Raw genomic sequence first — 21,195 nt, 5'->3', positions numbered from 1 at the left:
GTCAAACAGCCCTTACACAGCCTGGAGGTGTGTTTTGGGGTCATTGTCCTGTTGAAAAATAAATGAGGGTCCACTAAACACAAACCAGATGGAATGGCATGTCACTGCAGGATGCTGTGGTAGCACACCACCTCCTCCATGCTTCACGGTGGGAACCTGTAGAGCAAGGCCAAGGGTTTGCAGCGCTGTCAAAGCCAAGAGTGACTACTTTGAGAAATCTAAAATGTAAGAGTTGGGGGAGGTAATCAATTTTTTCTTAATTAATTCGTAATTCTTCATAATTCCAAATATCTTGCTTCATGTAATTGATATATCTACAATCTAGAAAGTAGTAAAAACAAAGAAAAACCATCAAAAGAGAAGGCGTGTCCAAACTTTTGACTGGTAGTGAATATTATAATAGTAATAATATCTTCAACAGTCAGTGCCTCTTGTCAGTTTCTGTAAAAGGTCAATACTTTTGGTCAGAATTGTGGATTCTGAATGTTATCAAAAAGCATCATGACCTGGGAATATTACCAGAACAACCCGAGTGTTGGTGTTGAGATGAGCTTTGAGATGATGTCATTTGTTTAATATGTGAACTTTGCCACCAAACATATTCACTGACAATGAAGCAACATGAGGAAAAAATGCAGTTACATTACTAATGTCCTTCTACAAGCAGGACCACCACTCGGCAGTGATCTTAACACGTCTGGAAAATTGAAGCATTTTCTAAAATAGTTTACATTTTATTGTTGAATACGATTTAAAAACTACATGTATGGGTTCAGCAGTCAAATCCAGTCAAATCAAAGATAAGAAACATGAAAACAGTTTAATGACTTTGCCACAAAATACAGATTTAAAACACTCCCTCTGATTTTAATTCAGGATTCTCTGCATAATGTCGGTCTCTTGAAATATCCATACTTCACCAATGCGCAAGTAATTTGCAAAAATCCGACAGCAAAACAAATGTGTTTCAGCACCTGAGACTAAAGCAGGGATGGGAACAATATTGAGATCCTCATCCCAATTTCAAAGCAAATTAGTCTGTGAGTGAAAAGCATGCTGGGTTAATCCTGCTTGTCCCACGACGCTGCTGCAAAAAGGAGATTCTTAATCTCAAGAGTTTCACTTCCTGATTAAAAAAGTTACACCAAAAAGCATCAAAAATGAGCTTCCTCTGTTTTCACAGCCACCAGTAAACACGAGCATTAGTACAACTATGGTTTAAAATTCTCGTCATGGCATGTGTGAATATGGGTTTTCTTCTTTGTTTCTTTTTTATTTTATGCATATTTCTGTAAATATGGTGCAAAATGTCCAATTTTTGGCATTTTGCATCATAGGCTCACCTCTGGTAACATTTTCATGCCGTTTGTTGACTTTTTTGAGTAACTCCTGGTAACAAACAGACAAACCAATCACGTAGCCTCCTCAGCAGAAGTACAAACACCCCCTTTCTTTATCATACAATTATTACAATATATAAACATTGTTATAGCTTCTCTAGGGAACTTTTTTTTTTTGTTTGTTTCAAACACATTCCCTATTTATTGTGGAAAGGTGTATAATGAACATTTGTCACATTTCCCAAATTTAGTATTAAATAAACTATTAAAATTGGTCCTTGGAGCTAAAACTCATAAATACATTCTGTCCTCTAATTGTGAAAATGTGATTATATTTCTGCAAACTTTGTTCTTCTACGACTGATGGGCAAGAACTAGAAGTGGAATAACTACTGTGAGGAATCTGACACTTTCGATACCAAAGTCGCACACACTCTCCAGCCTTGGCCAAACAAAACTCCAGTTTATCGATTGCAGAGGCTGTTCGGTCAGTATCTCTGACAACGTTTAAAAATCTCCACTGAAGTCAGTCAAAACTGATCAGCTTCTTTGCTCTTCGGTCTTAAAATCTGGAGCCAAAGTCCAAATCTTCCTCAACTTCTTCAAAATCTTCTTCATCAGCCGCCACACCTGAAACACACACAAACATGTTGAAGTCACCTCATATACCAGTAAGAGTGACGTCAGACTCAACTTATTTGTGCTGAAACTTCAGTGTGGTTTTTAATGTGCTCAGGTCAATGATTTTAGTCCGTGTGAGGATTTTGTTTTGTTTTCCAACTATTTAAAATGTGTATATAACCACGTTAACTACATACCGCAGCAGAAGCTGATGTTTCTCAGTGTGTCGGCGAGGTCATCGATATCGATGATGAAATGGCTCATGCTCTCATAACCGAGCTCTGGAAGCTCCAACTTCGAGGCTCTCGCCATCGCCGCCATTCTGTAAACAAACGCAGAGACTTCATGTTAAAAGCTGTACTGCTTTTAACTTCATTAAAGCTGTACTGTACCGAACATTTCAGCTGCAAAAGTTTGTTCCCCTTTAAAAAGAAATACAAAAACCTGAACTCTCATGTAAAGAGATGCATTGCATAAGACTAAACTGCTACGTCTGCAATAAAAGTGAAGCATTGTACTTTGTGTTAATTTATTTTCAAAAGCCAAACCCAATAAAACATTTAAAATGTCACCTTACTGTAAGCCTGAGTTTTAACATGGAAAATTGCAGAAAGCAAGAAAGTGAATTTATGAGTTTATTGCAGATAAAAAGTAGCTGCACATTTTTAAGAAATTGATCATAATGGTCATAAATTAAATGAATTATTCTTACTTGAAGTGTAAATTCCACACGAGTAAAACGACAACAAAACAGTAAAGAACATAAAAGGCTTCTGCATTTAGCACAAAATAAAATTTCATTTTGAAGCATTTTAAACTCAAATCAAACTCGAGCAATACATACTTCTTCATGAAAATCAGAATCAGAACACTTAACAATCCCTCAGACTTGCTGCTTGTAATAACAGAGTCTATCAGCGCTGGCAAACTATAGATATTCTCACCTTTTATATCCAGGTCAATATTAAAAATAAGACATGCTCAGTCGTGTTAAACTCATTTTTCTTTAGTTGCTTCTAATCTGCAGCCAGTGTTGGATCAATAAAACCAGCGCTAAGTATTTAATCAGGCAGACTTCCATCTCAGAGACTGATGGAGATTTCAAGTAAAAGGCCAAATGTGACTCGATCTATCAGCAAAGCAAACGCACGCTGACCTCCAGGTATCCCCGCGTGGCTGCTCGCTGACTGCAGCATTGTTTGGTGTTTTGATCTCGTGGCCCCAGCAGGGTCTTCTGCTCCACAAGTAATTAGTATGAAAGGGCCAAACATCTGACAGAGAGGGAACGACTGTTGGGGAAGGTTAAGACAGTACAAAATCTACATTGTATATATAAATCAATTAATTTTGTATCAATCACTATAAATAGATTTTTGAAGTGAGCTGTCTCTGTGTTCTGCTCATTTTTGCTCTTTTTATTGGTCGTTCTTGTTGTGCTTTGCAAAAGCAAACGCTTTTTCCAGGGGAGATGTCTTTGAGAAGCACGTGTACGCAAACATTTCAGCTACAAAAGTTTGTTTTCCTTTTTAAAAAAAAGGAGCATGTTCACCTCAAGCATGTGTGACAGACATGAAGCAGTGTGGAGAACTTTATGCCGCCTATAACATCGTTCAGCCTGGTGGTGGTTCAGTGATGTTTTGGGGAAGAATATCCATGGAGGGATGCACAGACCTCTACAGGCTAAGCAACGGCACTTGGGTATCGGGATGAAATCCTTGGACCCATTGTCAGACCCTACACTAGTGCAGTGGCAGAAGCATACAGTTGGTTCCTGGAGGATGATGGAAGTGACACTGTGCCCCATGTTGACCTAAACCCAATAGAACACATCTGGGACATGCATCAGTCCATCCAGTGGTGCCAGGATGCACCACAGACTGTCCAGGACCTCAACGATGCCCTGGTGCAGATCTAGGAGGAGATCCTCCAGGACACCATCCGTGGTCTCAATAGGTGCATGCCTTGACGCTGCTATGGAGGTATACAGGCATATGGGGGCTTACAAACTACCACCTTGAGTTTCTGCAATGGAATTTCGGCAACACTGACTTTTTTCACTTTGATTTTCAAGATGTCTTTGGATTCTGTAGATTGATGAATTTTTACTCCTATCAAACAACGCGGCATCCTTTCATTCCTAACACATTACTCGGTCCATATCAGCGTGGATTGTTGAGCGATTTAATGTTGGAGGTCATATCAGTGAAATGATTGAACACCTTAAGGTTGGAAAGCTTTCCCAAACCTATGGAAATGTATTTGTGAGACACTTTTTACAGGACTCCATCTAGACTGAAGATGGCTGGGTTAAAAATTAAGGTTAGATCAACTTCTCAGAGTAAAAAGTAAAATATTTGACATGCAGGATGGAAAGGTCACATTCACAATCAGAGCTTCATCCACGAGCACTTACTTTTCCAGTATGGCTTCAGCGCTCTGGTATTGGAGAAAAGTAGAAAAGAGGAAAGAGAAAGTTAATTACATTGTGCTTCAGTCATCTCTGCCAACAACATCTGTCACAAGTATTTGTCATAGACGTCACCGTGCTAAATGAAAACATGGATTTTTTAACACTGACAGCTGCCAGAATGGCCTGATGGTGTTTACTACCTGCTTCCACTTGCTCTATCTTCTTTAACACCTGTTCTGGCATAAAACAGCGACACCTGAGGCTCAGACTTTCTCTCTCCTACAAACGCACCGGCAGACAAACACATTTTCCTCCGTGGAGACGCAGTGACGCAGACATCAGCAGTAAAGATGCCGAATTTAGTAACAACCTAAAATCGGGTCAGGGACACGTGGGTCATCCAACTGTCGGCTCTCAGGTTTTATGAACTTATTTCAGGTTTTCATCAGTCCTCAAAGTGTGCCATAAAACCTTTTCTCTATAGAAGAGCCTGAATATCTGTAGTGATAATAATACTTGAAGCTTATGAAAACACATTTATGTCAGTCCATCTACATTTTACAACATCGTATTTAATCATGTGTGCTCTGTCCAAAGTGAAAGGCGTGAATATGATCTTTATTACTGACTTTTTTCAGGTGGTAAAAACTGATTCAGGCAGCCGACTGAGAAAGTTGTAGCTGGATTAATTCTGACACAATCTGCATAAATCTAGATCAGTGGAACTGATGTGTTGTAATGGTAAAATATTCACAAACAGGCAAAGTAGCCTGTTCTTTTAGTCCAGCTGAAAACACCATCGTTGAAATTTTAGGGCTTCTGTTTGGTTTGAAATACTCATTTGACCACTGCCCCTTGGCTGGGTTCTTGAAAAATGCCAACCTGTTGTGCTTTTACCCGTTCTGCCAGAATTATTCATCATGGATGGGATGTTTCTGTCGTCTATCTGGATCTAGATAAGGGACAGACCTCCCTCTCTCTGGCTATGTCCATCAGCTCTTCTGGGAGGGAAACCATAGTATTCCCAAGCAAGCTGAGACAATCTCTCCAGTGTGTTATGGGTCTGCCCCAGGGTCTTCCTCCAGGACTTGCTCAAAACACCTTATTTAGGAGGCATCAACGAGGCGTACTATCAGATTTTTAAACCACATCATCAGGTTATTTCTGATGTAACGAGTAGCATCTCCAGCCTGAGCTACTTACGCTATATTTAAGAGGTACGAACCTCCCACTGAGTTCTCACCTCTTAAAGATGAGGTCAACTGACTACATGAATACACTGAATGAACCAGGATTTCCATGATTGGATTATCTCTTCCCTGATGGCATGGCTGTATTTCAAGATGATTCCAGAATTCATTTGGCTCAGATTTTAAAAGGATGATTCGGGGTGCATGAGGCATCATTCTCACATATGGACCATTAAGAATCTTTGGCACATGTTGGAGAAGACTTTACGCATCATCAGTACAAGATGTTGGTTAAAAATTAACACCACTGTGGACGGAAAATGAAAAACGCTGTAACCATGCCTTAATATATCGAAACAATACCTTGGTGACTGCGAGCTGTCATCAAAGCTAAAGTTGATCCAAAAAATGCTAAAGTGTGACTTTTTGGTTGGCCGGGCAGGGACACAGTGCATCAGGAAGCACATCCAATGTTAACATCTGCAAAACCCAAATATGGAGCTAGCTTAAAGTGTATATTATTTATTGTGTACGCATACTGTTATAATAATGAATGATCATATTGAACATACTAAAGTTTCAAATAACGAGGTAACTGTATGTAAGCGTTGGCTTCAGACTACTCTAAAAACCCACTTTCAGACAGTTTTATTTGTACTCCTGGCTCTGTATGATGTCACTGAGAGAGGATACTCGTAATGTGGTCACACAGTTACCCCACTCACCCGCTGTTCAAACCGTCAGTTTACGAGGGACAGCCAATCTGAAGAAAGTTGGCTTGAACCGAGAGAAGTGGCTGCTCTACATATAGTTAAGGGTATGTTACCCTTACAGTACCTGTTAGACGTCTAGACATATTTCTGATTATTTCATAAGCAAAGATGTGTTTAATCCTTGAGTTACTAACATAAAATCCACTAAAAGAATAGTTTGTGGTGGACCACTAGAGGGCTCCACTCACACCCAGTGTATAGGAAGTGTGTTCCTGTGTTTTTGCTTCTTTTTTTTTTGGTTATAAGAAAAACTGATTGAAAAGAATGTTCCATCACCAGTATTTTCATTTCATTTCTATTGTTGAAAACCCAAAATTGAAAAAGTTGACAAATTTCAGTTGTACCTGTTTATTCTGACCATGAAAAGAAGACTGCATTGAACACTGTGGGTAAAATGGCTCCTTCCATACAGAAGGTAATACTTATTTAACAGGTAAGACCCAGTCTGCAAAAAGTGCATCAATTGAAATATCCTCAGATCATGTTTTAGAACGAGGACGAACTGAGTGTTTGCATGCAATGCCAGTATAAATAAAAAAGTCACACTTTTTTATCTAAAGTGTGACTCATGTATAGCTCTAGGTCATTGTTGATGTTCTTCAGCTGTTGTTGTTAAATTTGGTCCACTTACACAAGGGCACGTCACGAAGGATGACAAGTTCAAAGATGCTTCGTGAGTAATTTTGAGATTCCTCAACATGAGTTAAACTCGTCTCCTGCGGTGACTCCATGGTGTTTATTTTCATTATCACCATCACACCGTGCTGCTGCTCCGTCAGCCCGGTTCTTATTAATTTGAGCTACAGCTGAAGTAGTAATTTTTAAGAACACCTACAGATACACAGTGATTAAAACAGCAGGAAAACAAATCAGTTAATTTAATTTATTCTTGCTGAGCATCCCCGTGCTCAGGCCGGGCTAGTTATTGTGTGTTTTCTACATAATTAAGTGTGTTTTAAAAGTCCATACATTGAATATGGAATACATCAAAATGTATGAGCGTGTGATTGATTGGTGGATCAATGCGGTGTACTTGAGGGGCTGACCTGCTTCTCATTATCTCTACACGAGTGTGAATTAATCACGGGAGCGTCAGACATGATGTTTGCCTTTAAGCTATTCAGGACCGGAGGAGACTCATGTGTCCTTGGGGGTGTTGTTGAAGCAGAGCGCCCGATGGAGAGGCGTCCCGCTGGGCTCGCTCCTCCACTTTCCCTCCTCGCCCTGCGGCTGTATACATAAAGCTCTTGATCATCAGTGAGCATGGATTATCCTGTCTAATGAGAGCTGAGCCTGGGAAAATATCGATGAGTAGAGGGAAAGCGGAGGAGCACGTGAAGAGTGCGGTGAGACTGTTAAATAAATAACAAAATAAACTGTTGATTTAAACATCCGTCTGTGGTGCTGTTGTGTCATCGGTTGCTTTAACATAATTAAAAGAGGGCCAGGTGTCATCGAGCAGCGAGTTATTTAAGGAAGCCTGGAGGCTGATGTGGAAAAATGAATTAAGCTGTCAGCTAAAAACAGGAATTAGAATTTAAATATAAAAATAAAACGTTTATATTCAGTCTTTCTTGATGGTAAATAACACGCTGACCATCTTTCAGGCATACTTTAGCACATTATGCAGTGAGTTTTTGAGTTTTTTTTCCCATTTCCGGTAATTATGTGTTCTTGTATTTACTGTAATTATGTGAACAAATCCAAGAAACGTATTTAAAGAAAAGGCATTAAAAGGGCAGCCGAGTGGTTGGAAAACAAATGACCAGTAATTACCTGTTGGCTAAATTTAAAGGCTTTAATGATGGGCTAAAAGTAATAAAGGGTTTGCTGGTGCTAATCAATAAAATAGATGTTTGAAATAGATCTCTGAAGTAGCAGATAACATGTTGACTTAGCTATAAATATTGGATGAATCGTCAATATAAATAGATTAGGATGGAAAAGCTCAAAGTAATTAACGAACACTTCAGGTAGTTAGACACAGACATCTGAAAGTGATAAACAGCAAAGAGTAATGATAGTGGGGTTGCTGGTAATGGAACAGCTAAAAAATAATGGTTTAAAAAGAAGCTAAATGTAGTACAGGTTTGACTCTAAATGGGACAAAAAAAATTGCAGTAATGATTTTAGTACATTAAAATTGGAGTGTATAAATTTATAGTAAAAATTTAGTAAATTGTAAAAATTTTCATCATGAACTAGATACCAGCATAGCGTGCAAACTGGACCAGCAGCCAACCTTCATGGAGAGGCATTCGACTCAATCCACTTTGCTATTCTCAAAAAAGTAATTAAATAAATGCAATACATATTTACAAGCATATATGTATAGCGCGCTAGTATAATCATAGAGAAATGTATCCAAAACCAAAGGCAATGGAGGCAAGTGAACTCACCACACACTAGAACAACACATTTCTAATTGTTTTGCAAATTTTCAAGGAGCATAAAGCTTTAAAACTAGTCTGACAAGCCGATAAATGACCTTTTATTTAATTTCAAAGAGACACTTTGCACACAAATCTGACCAGCACAAGCCCGTCCACTCAGTGTCCTCCTCCCTCATGTTGGTTACCACGATCGCTACAGAAGCACTCAACTTTTGCAAACCCAATATTGGTGTTTTAAGTTTTCCATTACCAAACTGTTTTAATGCACGTTATAATTGAAGTGAAGAAGTACAGCGACTTATAGAGTGGGCCTGGACCCCGGAGGTCTGTCCACTGCTGGTCCCTTTTCCAGCAGAAATCTTTGGCCCACCTAATAATATTCAATAAAAGAAAATACAATAACGAATCAATGAATCAATCTCTTGCTGGAAGACTTAGAAGTGTAAAAATTGGAGGCAGAAATTTCTGGACTCTCGTTTGTATTTTGCACCAGGAAGTGTGACGTTACAAGGCCCTTAGAATGGATTGCATAATGAGGCTTATTGTGTGAGCTGTTCATTTCATCTGAGCCAGAGGTTTGAATCATGGTTAGGTTTACAGTCCTCCTACTGAAAAGAGGAACAATAACCACGTCCTGTGGAAAGATACAGAAGCAATGGGAAAGACGAGGAGCCGTGCTGATGCCTTACTTTGATTTACAACAGAAATATTTCTTTGTAAAGATGCAGAAATTAGATTTTAGGATGTTCACCTTATGTTTCAAAGATGTACATATCTTTAAATGTGAATGTTTAGACACACACCTCACATTTGCAAAATTAGGAGGTGTACTGTGAGAAACACTGTAGAGTCATATTTGATCAAGTCTGGAAACACAAGGAATCTTTTTGTGAAACTGCAGTTTTTTCCCACCTGTATAAACAGAGGCATGTGTGGCTCCTCCATGGACTGTATGCCCGACTCCACCAGCGTGACGCCCACCTCCAGGTGATCGCTGTGCTGACGGATGAGCGACTGAACATGTTTGAGCTTTTCATCCTGTTCTTTGGTGATGAGACCCACCAGCTCCTGCTTCCGCTCCTCCAAGATGGCCACCAAACGTTCAAAGTGGCCGCTCAGGTGTTCTCTCTGCCGCTGGCCGTTTTCCTAAAGAATGATGGCGTGACAGTGTTAGTCATTTTCTAACTAACATGTCAGATATCTAATATTATTCATCAGTCCCACTTAAACTTCACCATCATTGTTTCCAGTACTAATTATTAAACATGGATGAAGCCACCACGACATCACCCAAACCAGTGTGTCTTTCCTTTAAGATGCAAAAACTAAATCACAGAAACCACAACACAGCTAGTCTGTGTGCTCTTACACCTAGCCTCAGTCACAGCAACTTTTTTGTAACTGAGAAATCAATTTCAGTTTATTGCTGAAATTAATGTTATCACACCACATTTTGCATTAGCTAAGTTTGATCCAGGATAGACTGATTTCATCTACTGATTACTGTTTGTCTCTTTAAGGAAATAATTATCCTTAACAAAATTAAATTGTGTTTTTTAAGGCAGTACAGACTAACAATGAGGGTGATGTGGTGATGATCTCTCTTCAGTAACTGATTCAAGTTGTTTTATGTTAATTTCATTCATATAACTTTCATTGTCTTGTAACTTGTATTTTTTGCGTATTTCTAATAAATTAGTTTTTCCTCATAAATGTATAATTTCTTTCTTACATTTAACAGTTTTTCTTCTCACAAATTTATGAGTTTAATCCCAAAACGTTCAAGTTTTTATTCTCAGTATTTGACACTAACTCAGCCCTTTCATTGTGTTTTCTTCAGCGACCCTTATATACTCGTACAGCTAAAGCGGCTGGATTTAGACATGAAATTGCATCCTTTGCGCCTCATGTGTTCATGTCTAACCTCTATGGTGTGGCAGATTGCTTCCATCTGAGAGATGACTGCCTGGACGTTGTCATTACTGGCCACCAAGATCGCAATGCCGTCACTCAGCTCCGTCTGCAAACATTCAGAGCATCACTGACATCAGTTAATACGGAAACTTAAAGTTAACATGGAAAAAAAATTACAAAAACAAACCTAATGTGTTTGAAATCGTCAGCTTTGATAACATCATATCCGTCAACAACGAAATAAGCTGTCAGGAAAATGTCTGCTATTTCTTACCAGTGAATAAACAAATAAATGTCATCCAGCCCAAGTCCAAGAAGAGCTATTCAAGACATATTCAAATTTCAAGACACTAGAACAATTATAAATTATTTTATTTCCTTTCAGTTAGACTATTGCAATCATCTTTTAACACCTACCAACTAAAAATGAATCAACAAGTGTTAAATTCATCATAATGCAGAAAAAGTGAGCCCATTACCCAGATTTTAATGACCCAACATGCGTTTCAGGAGGGATTTTTAAGCTTTATCTAATGTTTGCTCTTGAGGCTCCTCAGATATGGAGCGATCTACCAGAGCAGATCTTTAAAATGAATTTTTAAATGTTTCCCTACATATTTTCTAAATATTTGACATTATATTTTAGTACATCCTACCAAAGCTGCAATGATCTTACACAGTGGTGAGGCGTTTATTGCTACTAAACTTACAAACATTGGCAATCACCTCAAAGGTCTTCACCCAAACTCTGCTTAATGTCAAGGTCACATTTTTTCCATTCTCAGTGAATTTTAATTCTCACGATACAGCGAGTGACGAGAAAACATCATGTTCTTTCTGTACTTCACACTTTACAGTAACCTGTGAATTATGACGAGCCATGAGCCAGATGAGCTACTGCGTCACTGTTATTCTGGTATTCTTAACTGAGAGGCACTCTGTTGTATTCATGGTGACATTATAAGCTGATAAAATACTGTCGGAGCCCCAGTTATATTTTATAAAATAAAAATTTCAGCATTTTTTCCTGCCTCTATGATTATATGTTAAAGTAAAACACTTCAGTACCGCTATTTTTCTTAAATACAATGTTGTTGTTGTTTTTTTAAATGTTATTCATATTTAACAGTCTGTGTGTGATTTGTGTTTTGGAAAAATGCACTTTTGTTCAGATATGGTTGGTTTCAATCCTTTAATTCTGATCAGAGGTCCGTGATTACTTTGAGCTTTTCACTATTTTCCTTGTTTGTTTTTTATATTTAAACTACTTCTCTTTGGACTGCAAAGACGGTTTCAACTTTTGCTTTCGGACAGACACAAACTAGAAATAAATTCCACCTTCAAGAAAATCTGACAGTCGACTGCTAAGTGTCTTATCATTCTCGCAGATGCTGACTTTAACTCAAACCTCTCTCATAGTAATCGCAGGATTGCTCCGCAGGACGAGTACTTTCTCATTAGTAACCGCCGCCACCAGCAAGCACAACAACAACATGAGTCATCAACATGCATCTGTTTAGAATATCTTATGACATCATGCATATTTTTATAGCCACTTTACAGTTAGAGTGCGATTTGATGAGCTGCTCGTGTAACAAACACTCTCGCTTCTGTGCCGGCCAAATGAGATCACCAAACTTTTGTTTTTCAGATTGCACAAAGATGGGGAATCAACAACTTTCAGGAGCCTCATCTAAATTTCAGATGAGTGAATCAGATGCAGAGTGAGAGATGGAGAGGCCGGCACTGAAATGTCAACAAAGCCAACTGCTCGATAACATGCCGGACGCTGCTGCTGCCATCTGCATGACAAAACTGCTGCACTTTGTCTTTGTGTGACTTTGTGTGTTGAAAAACAGAAGTTGCACTTTTAATCTGTGCACAGAGCAATGCCACTGATGTTTAGATGGACAGATGATCATGTACATGTACTGAAGCCTTGATTTTAGTGGTTATATGTATCCTGTTCGTGTGCTCTGGGTATTCGATCAGTCAGCTCTTGGTCTCGTTTTAGCTGCATCATAAACACAAAGTCATGTCAGGTCTTAAGTTTGATCAGAATAATCAAAATTGAGGTTAAAAAATGTCTTAAATTTTCACATCCTAACAGTTGCTGTGTTTCTCTTTTTAGTCATGAATTGGTTTCCACAGTGGGAGCTGGTGTGCATTTTGCCGAGGAGGAAGAGGAAAAATGTAAAAATAGAAATAAGATAAAAAATGCTGGAAGATAAAGGTCATCGTAAGAACACACCTACCTGTATTTTTCATGGTAGAAACTATTTTACCAACTCTGTGGTGATTTGACCTTTAAACAAGCTCAAGCTCTCGGAGCAGGGCTCTCTGCAAATAAGCTGAAAATAAACTTAAATGAAGGTAAAAGAAGTTGATGTGAGGGTGGAAATGTGAATTGACTGAGCTCATTTAAAGTATGAGATGGAAATAAGGGGTGAGAATCACAAATGAACCCTGGGAAAACAAAGATGGGGCATTTATATCAGCAAGCAGTGTTTTATTTTGAAAGCTGACTGGATTATCTGTGATCTTCACATGTTTAACTTCATATTTAGATGTGCTATGAGCGAGTTTAAAGTGGATCTATTCAAACTGTTTGAACAGTATTTTTCCTACTCTTTGCGCTATAATGTAATTTTTCATGATATTTATAATATACGAGCATCATCCACCTGTTGTTTAAACCTGATCGCAAGGGTCGGCTAGTTAGAATAAAGACTGGTTAAAAGGAGAGGTAGGAGAGCGAAAACAACTTGGTTTAGTCAAGCGTGAAGTGGCGCGAAGTAGAAACTGTATGCTGTAACCGTCCTTCACCTTCTGTCTCATGTAGACGGTGCCGAGCGGAGCCACGTCACAGTCTCTGTGCTGTCCGAACACTTTGCACATGGAGCAGGTCGGCGTCTGGCAGGACAAACAGTAGATGTTGATCTTCTCGTCTTCATGTTCTTCACACATGAGCTGCTGCTGCTCTGGCTTCATGCTAACAAGTCTGCAAGATACAAAAAAAATATCACGTTTAATGTAAAGATTGCTCCAGGGAAATTTGGATGTGGACATAAAAGCCTGGTAGGTTTATATAACAGGTTTCTGTCAATATCACACCCATTTGTAGTAAGTTTTAATATTTACCTTAACATATTAGCAGTGAAAAAAGTATATTTTAAGTCAATCTTTAACTTAAAGCAGCCTGTAATTAAAATGTCTTAAACTCCATTACAGTAAATCTAAATAAGGTTGTAAGAAATTAAATTTAACATCCCACCCCTGCAGATAGCCTGCAGCAGCCTACAGCTACAAAGGCAGTTGCACAGTAAATCACATAGAAAGTTCAGATGAAAACCAGTGTTTCACTTACAAAATAATCCAAAAGTAGCTCTTTTTTATAAGCTGTTAGCCATCATTTTAATACCCTTAAAATGTGACTAAAAGGAAACTTGGCTCATTTTTAATCTCATTCCCATGCATAGCATGCACAAGACTTGGCATCATTGTCTGTATTGTTGAAGCAGCTTAGTTTACTTCTGTTATCACTGACGTACTTTGACGTCAGTGGATGATGGAAGAACTGCATAAAGATTTTGCCAGAGGTGGCAGCTGTCCCTTTGCCACCTGCAAATCAGGAATGTCACTGCTCACTTACAGCTCAGCTGGTTTCCTTTATTATAGCTTTAATATATACAAGAATAGTGTATGCATTTAAAGGTCATTATCATTGCTGTCTCCTTTATTTTTGCGCGTGTGATTTGACATCATTCTCCTCCCAGATTGATCACTGCCAGACATTTCACTTAAAAAAAAGAAGCTGACTCGGACATGGATAACTCTGGTGCCACGTAGCTTCCGAGAAACAACAGCTAAATTTAATGAAACAAACTGTCCTTTGTACTCTGACGCAGGCATCTCTGACAGAAACGATGATTAAGTTATGATAATATTTTTCGCATGTGAAAAAATGATGAGAAAACCACAAGTTACAAAAGATTTGTTTACATCCGTGTGAACAATCACATCTATTTTAACCCACACGGATAAAGAGGGGACTCCTGTCCTACTGTCGCTCTTCTTTTTTATCACTGACTCACTCAGCTTCTATTCTGAGAGGCATATTTACACTGAGGACGATCTGTTGTGGTAAGTGTGGAGAGCAGATGTACTAAAGAGCCTTCTGCTTGAAACGCTTTACTTTTTATACGAAGTGGATGCATGTGGAAACAACTGTCATACTGTCATTTCTACAGTGCTCGGGTATTGGTTATACTCAGGTGGAACAGTTACTGTGTCAGGTTCCACATGAGTCAAGCTGGGGAAATATTTGATAACTGATTCTGGTTGATACACTTATTAAAAACGACTCTACTTTTAGACCTTGTTCAGAATTTGTGTTTCTTCAGCCAAAATCTAAATATTAAACATCTTTCTGTTTACCTATTATTAAAAATCAAACGTGTTACCTGCAACAATCTGTAATAATCTGTAACTACAGAGAAAGCATCAGGCGTTTCTCGTTACTCTTCATATCTCCAACATCTTTCCTTGTGCACACAACACATCATTCTCCTGTGATCATCAACCTGTGCATCAAAATGTATTAATATAGCAATAAAGAAAATACAATAAAATATAAAACCAACACGTGTCTCAAGACACGTGTTGGCTAACATATTTTAGTCTGTACTTCAAAACTGAGTGACTTGTGCTTGATTTTGTCTTTAAATATGTCTCTGGAAATAAAGGAGACAAATAACCCAAAAATGAACGCTACAATGTTGTTGTTTATTTGATTATGATTATGTTGATTATGTAAGCACGCACGGCTTTGTCGTTACTGCTAAATATACTTTATATCAGCCACAATGAACAAGAACACAACATACAGTATATGCATACATCACTTCTGCTCTGCTGACAAACATGCAAACCCAGAAACCTGCTGTAATAAAATACGATGCTGCACTCTGCAGGCAGTCACTCATTACTACAGCTAAGTGCACACTCAATACACATGTTAGTGTTTTTAAATGATGAACGAAGAATTTCAAGATTTACAATCAGCATAATGTTTAATTTAATGATTCTTCTGATTACTTAGATTTGTATTAATCTCATTACATAATTATAATGTAATATAAAATAAATTAGTTGGATGAACTTGCCCTGATTAACTTTTGTGAGTTACCCGGATTGGATGTGGCAGTTAGTAGTGAATCAGGATTGGTTTGATGAGATAAATGTTTCTGAGGAAGGTGAGTCCCATAGTAACAACAAGAAATAAAAACAGGTTGTCTTGGGTGTCCAATGGTACAATTACTTGATTTTGGTTTAATACAACTAACAAATATTATTGGGAAAGTGCATTCAAAGACTGAACAAGCTGTTTCAGATTCTCTCCCTTCAAAACAACCCTCTCCTGATTGGCCAGCTTTTGCAAATAGAAGGTTGACTAGTAGGTGGGTGGGGCTTCTGTAATTCCAGCCACTGAGTCTGGGCCTGAGATGAGCGCATTATTAGTACCCTCTCATTGACGTCATACAGAAGCAAGAGTAGAAAAAACTGTCTCAAACTGAGTATTTTATCTCCACCACACCATTGTATCTGGTATTTGCAAAACAAAAGAACAATTCTGCTTAGACTTTATTAAGAGGCACAGCTTCACCAGAGCAATCCTGTGGCTGTATTGAGGCATCACTACAATGCTAGTGTGCCCCTGAAGACCCTCAAATATGTACATGTGATGACTTAAAAAGTTCACTAAAAGAAACATTTGCCTGGGTTACTACCCCTTCTTTCAACCCTCCCTCGGTGGGTCATTCACCTGGAGGACTCCTGCTGTCTATAGATGTCGATAATGTTCTCCACCAGCAGGTTCCTCTGGAGGCCATAGACTCCATGGCGGTCCAGCACCACCTCATGGCGGCACGATGGACAGCGAAAGCGACCGCCACTGGCCGTCGCACTGGAGGAACCGCGGGAATGCCACAGAGGATTAGCTGACTGGATTTAAGAGGGGAAAAGAAACAAACTGCTTCAGACTGCTTTCTGGTGCATTTCTGTTTGGTTGCACATATGAACCCAGTATCAGTGTAGAGAGAGGAAGACTCTGCTTTGGCTTATATTAAACTTATATTAAACATTTATAGCCAGATGGCAATAAATGTGACCCACATCTGCAGTTTTCCACAGGCCACATTTGGCCTTGACAGTGCTGACTCAGGGTGAGTCAGCACTGTCAGTCAAGGCCTCAGCTCAGCCACAGATCCACTTTCCATGAGCCAGATGTTAGGTGTGTTGTGACATCTGGCCATTTAACTGCAATGTTTGTGCCCCTAAATTACATTAAAATATGATCAAATCAAATCAAATCAAAATTTATCTATATAGCACATATTAAAACAACAGTGTTGACCATAGTGCTTCACAGTCAGTAAAAACATGAGACAATTAAAACAAACAATAATACAGGACAACAAACAATAGGTAACAACACAATAAGCTAGAACAGCCAACTAGTTAGAATCAAAGGCTAAAGTAAAAAGATAAGTTTTAAGACGTGATTTAAAAGACTGGAGAGACACAGCAGTACGAATATGAACAGGGAGGTTATTCCAGAGTCTGGGTGCCACGGTTGCAAAGGCCCGGTCACCTCTCGACTTCAGTCGAGACCTAGGTTGTGCTAGGAGCCTGTGATTGGACGATCTAAGTGCTCTGATGGGATTGTATAAGTGGAGTAGTTCAGAGAGATAGCTGGGCGTTAAATTATTCAGAATTTTAAAAGTGAATAAAAAAAAGAATTTTAAAATCTATACGATATTTAACAGGGAGCCAATGTAGTTTGGCTAAAATTGGGGTTATGTGTTCATAGATTCTCGTACCTGATGTAAAGAAACAGCTAGAAGAAAGAAATATTTTTACATTAGAAAAAGCCTCTGAGTTTAGGTTGCTGTTGGTGTTGATTAATGACTAAATCTGATTTCTAAATTTCAAAAGCGTATTTAATATACAGATACTATCTGCTAACATGGAAGTGGACTAGAACAAAATAAATAGTGTCTGTTTGGGTTTTCACTCCATCACATTGTAGCGTGAATCTAAGCTCACTGCAGACTCTGAGGATGAGTGTAGATAAAGGGGAACGCCATCTAAAACCTTTAAAACTAACCCAGAAGGTCGTCTCCTGTTTTCTTTTAGTCTCACCTGGAAGATGTCATTGGCACACTTGCGGCAGAGGTTGTGCTGACAGGGCAGGATGACCACAGGTTTGGAGAACATCTCCAGGCAGACGGGGCAGATCAGCTGCTTTTCCAGATTCTCCATGGTTGCTCCGCTTCCAGCACCGGGCCCAGAGCTGCCTGCTGTCGGGTGCTTAAAGCTGAGAGCAAAGCTCATCACCTCCAGTGGTGAGGAAGATGTCAAAGACGTCAGGAAGTTCCGCCCTTCTACTCTCAAATGGCTGTAAAGTTAGTTGCTTTTAGTATTTTCCACTTAGCTGTTGCGCCATTTCTAACCCCAGTTGTCCAACACTTTATGCCACAGCCAGCTTGCCTGAAGCCCATGTAAAGACCCCCCCACACACCTCAGGCCCACAGCAGCCAGCCTGTCCCTCTGTTGGTATTTTTAGCTCCTCAGTTTGTTCTGGCTTGGGTTACTGTCTAAACTGCGTTCCTGAAAGTCTGGGAGTGGCAGGGGATCACAGCAGGGTTCGGTATCTGGGTTCAAATTATTCTATTTTTATGAAGTCTGATACTTCAGAGGGGATCCTGGTGACATAATGCAACCTGTGACAGCAAAGTTTCAGGTGATTAGCATGCTGGCATAAACAGCTTGAAGCATTACTCAACTTAGCGTGTTCTGCAGGAACAAACAGACATCTGAGTATGCAACATCTCTGTTCATCCAACTTTCTGACTAATCTCACCAGGAGATTAGTCAGAAAGTCGGAGTATTTGTTGTGCTGTATTTTTCCAACAAGCCTCCTTCTTATTTGGAGCAAAGCAAAGTGTGAAAATATCATTTAATCAAAGATATTTAATATCGAAACCACTAAAAACAAACAAGCAAAGCTTTGCTAAATAATGAGCTGGGTACAAGTCAACACAATAAAGCATTTTTTTCCCCCCACGGCTGATTTATGTTTCTTGACGACATTCAATTCAGTAAGAACTTTTTTTTTTTTTTTTTAAATGTACCAAAATGGTTCAAATTTTAAAAGAAATTCTAATAAAGTTAAAATTTTAGTTTGGTTCTTAACTTAATGTTCATTTTCCACTCTACTAAATATATAAATGTGAGGTGTGCAACTGAGTCTTCAAGCAGGAAGGCAGAAGAAGAAAAAAACAAAGTCCGTCAGTAACCAGATCCTAATAATAAGCTGAACAGAATCACTGGCCAAGCGTCTCTCCAAACAAACAACGGCTCACAGGACATTTAAACTCTATAAATACAGAAATATCAGTCAGAGACTAGATAACCGACTCAAGAACGCCATCTACTGTTTACCCTCAGCACCCTCAGCCTCAGGAGAAAGCATTTATTGAATATCTGTGTCAAATGTGCAAGAAAACCTCAGATTATATCACATTTATACAGGAGCTTGGACATCAAAGCAGGGACGTGACTACAACTGAGGAATTTCTTTTTGGGGCTTAAACTTAACAGACTATGACTGATTACTACTACAACTACATCATGTTATGGACCACTCAAGTCATTTTAACTAATGTGAGGGCAAAATGTGATCAGAAAAATCAAGTAATGTGTTGTGAATATTAATATTAAACACTAAAGACGTGAAGTTTATTAATGCAGTCATGTTAAAGACCTGTAGCCCTGACCCCCATCGTAAGCAAATGCTTCGAGAAGCTGGTCAGGGACTTCATCTGCTCTGCACTACCCGACTCACTGGACCCTCTACAGTTTGCATACCGCCACAACAGGTCCACTGATGATGCCATAGCCCTGACACTACACACTGCCCTGTCACACCTGGAGAAGAGAGACACGTATGTGAGGATGCTGTTTGTAGATTACAGCTCAGCATTCAATACCATCGTTCCCTCGAAGCTGGACAGGAAACTGCAGGATCTAGGACTGAGCAGCTCCCTCTGCAGCTGGATCCTTAGCTTCCTGTCTGACAGACGCCAGGTGGTCAGACTGGGCAGCATCACCTCATCCCCCATCACACTGAACACTGGTGCTCCACAGGGGTGTGTACTGAGCCCTCTCCTGTACTCACTCCCATCACCATCAACGGCGCTGCTGTGGAGAGAGTGAGCAGCTTCCGGTTCCTTGGCGTACACCTGGCTGAGGATCTTACGTGGTCAGTACACACAAACAAAACAGTGAAGAAGGCGCAGCAGCGCCTCTTCTTTCTCAGGAGACTGAAAAGATTCGGCATGAGCCCCCGCATCCTCAGGACCTTCTATCGCTGTGCCATTGAGAGCATCCTCACTGGATGCATCACCACCTGGTATGGCAACAGCACCCCCTACAACTGCAAAGCTCTCCAGCGAGTAGTGCGGTGCTCTGAACGGATAATTGGAGGTGAGCTTCCCTCCCTCCAAGACATCTACAGGAAGCGGTGCCTGAGGAAAACGGGGAGGATCATCAAGGACTCCAGTCACCCCAGCCATAAACTGTTCAGACTGCTTCCATCAGGAAGGAGGTTCTGCAGCATCCGGTCCCGTACCAGCAGACTGAGAGACAGCTTTTTCCATCAGGCCATCAGACTGCTGAACACGTCATAGACACCTCAGCTTCACTACTGGAACTTCAACATTATGCACTCCACACTGTATATAAATGCCACTTGTTTTGCACATATTCAACTCTGTATATTTTATATATTTTATTATTATTATTATTATTATTTTATTTTTTTACTATTTAATTTGTAAAAATGTGTATACACACACACACACACACACACACACACACACACACACGTAGGAAAATATTTAGTATACACATCCAGAAATGCATACACTATTATATATTGTACATATATTTATTAGTTTCAGGTTGGCCATTCTTGTATTTTGCTCGTTTGTGTTGTTGTGTTTGCACATCTCTGTTGCTTGTGGGGCTCGCACACAAGAATTTCACTCGCATGTGCTGTGCCAGTGTGCCTGCACATGTGATGTGACAATAAAAAGTGATTTGATTTGATTTGAGAGGTAAGATGACTACTGGCCTAAAATTAAGAATAGTAAAGTCTATAAATGTATGAAGCAGTCTGAATCTGTATTTATTTCACTGTATACTATCTGCACATTGAGGCGGGACATTGTGTATGTTCTTTTTGTCACTGTCTGACACTGTAACTATGAATTAACTGTTTTACAATCACTTTTATGCTTTCATGCTCTGACCTGGTAAACTATCATTGATTACTCATGCAGAATCTAAGCCTGATCTCGTTCACAATGTGACCCAGAGACCCCTTTGTGGCCTTCAACCTGTCAGCATACAGCAGTGAGGTCTGTTCCCAGGGACAGACAAAAAATAACAAACAAAAAAAAACAAAAACCCTGAAGTACTTGCTAATCA

At 39.4% G+C, this 21,195-nt stretch overlaps 1 protein-coding gene across 1 annotated transcript; it reads right to left on the bottom strand.

The window, feature by feature from the left end:
* Positions 1-801: 801 nt before the first annotated feature.
* Positions 802-18,213, bottom strand: trim54 (tripartite motif containing 54). Its single transcript, XM_082504974.1, has 8 exons — positions 17,845-18,213; positions 16,466-16,644; positions 13,468-13,642; positions 10,652-10,747; positions 9,640-9,873; positions 4,375-4,397; positions 2,159-2,283; positions 802-1,970 (listed from the first exon to the last, which is right to left on the bottom strand). The coding sequence occupies exons 1-8, from the start codon at positions 18,034-18,036 to the stop codon at positions 1,903-1,905; spliced, it is 1,092 nt and encodes a 363-aa protein (XP_082361100.1). The 5' UTR covers positions 18,037-18,213; the 3' UTR covers positions 802-1,902.
* Positions 18,214-21,195: the final 2,982 nt, after the last annotated feature.

The sequence above is a fragment of the Aulonocara stuartgranti genome (genome assembly GCF_965226115.1).
Source record: "Aulonocara stuartgranti genome assembly, chromosome: 15".
NCBI classification, from domain to species: domain Eukaryota; kingdom Metazoa; phylum Chordata; class Actinopteri; order Cichliformes; family Cichlidae; genus Aulonocara; species Aulonocara stuartgranti.
Note: the sequence above shows the minus strand (reverse complement) of the source record. Positions and strands in the feature narration are given on the sequence as shown.

Bases quoted from the DNA above. Each gene is read 5' to 3' on its own strand.
- trim54 (XM_082504974.1), bottom strand. From the start codon at position 18,036: ATGAGCTTTGCTCTCAGCTTTAAGCACCCGACAGCAGGCAGCTCTGGG. The intron at 10,748-13,467 runs GTGAAGGACGGT...GAATGTTTGCAG, and splicing joins CCGTCTACATGAGACAGAAG to ACGGAGCTGAGTGACGGCAT. The intron at 2,284-4,374 runs GTAAGTGCTCGT...GTTTGTTTACAG, and splicing joins GCTGAAGCCATACTGGAAAA to AATGGCGGCGATGGCGAGAG.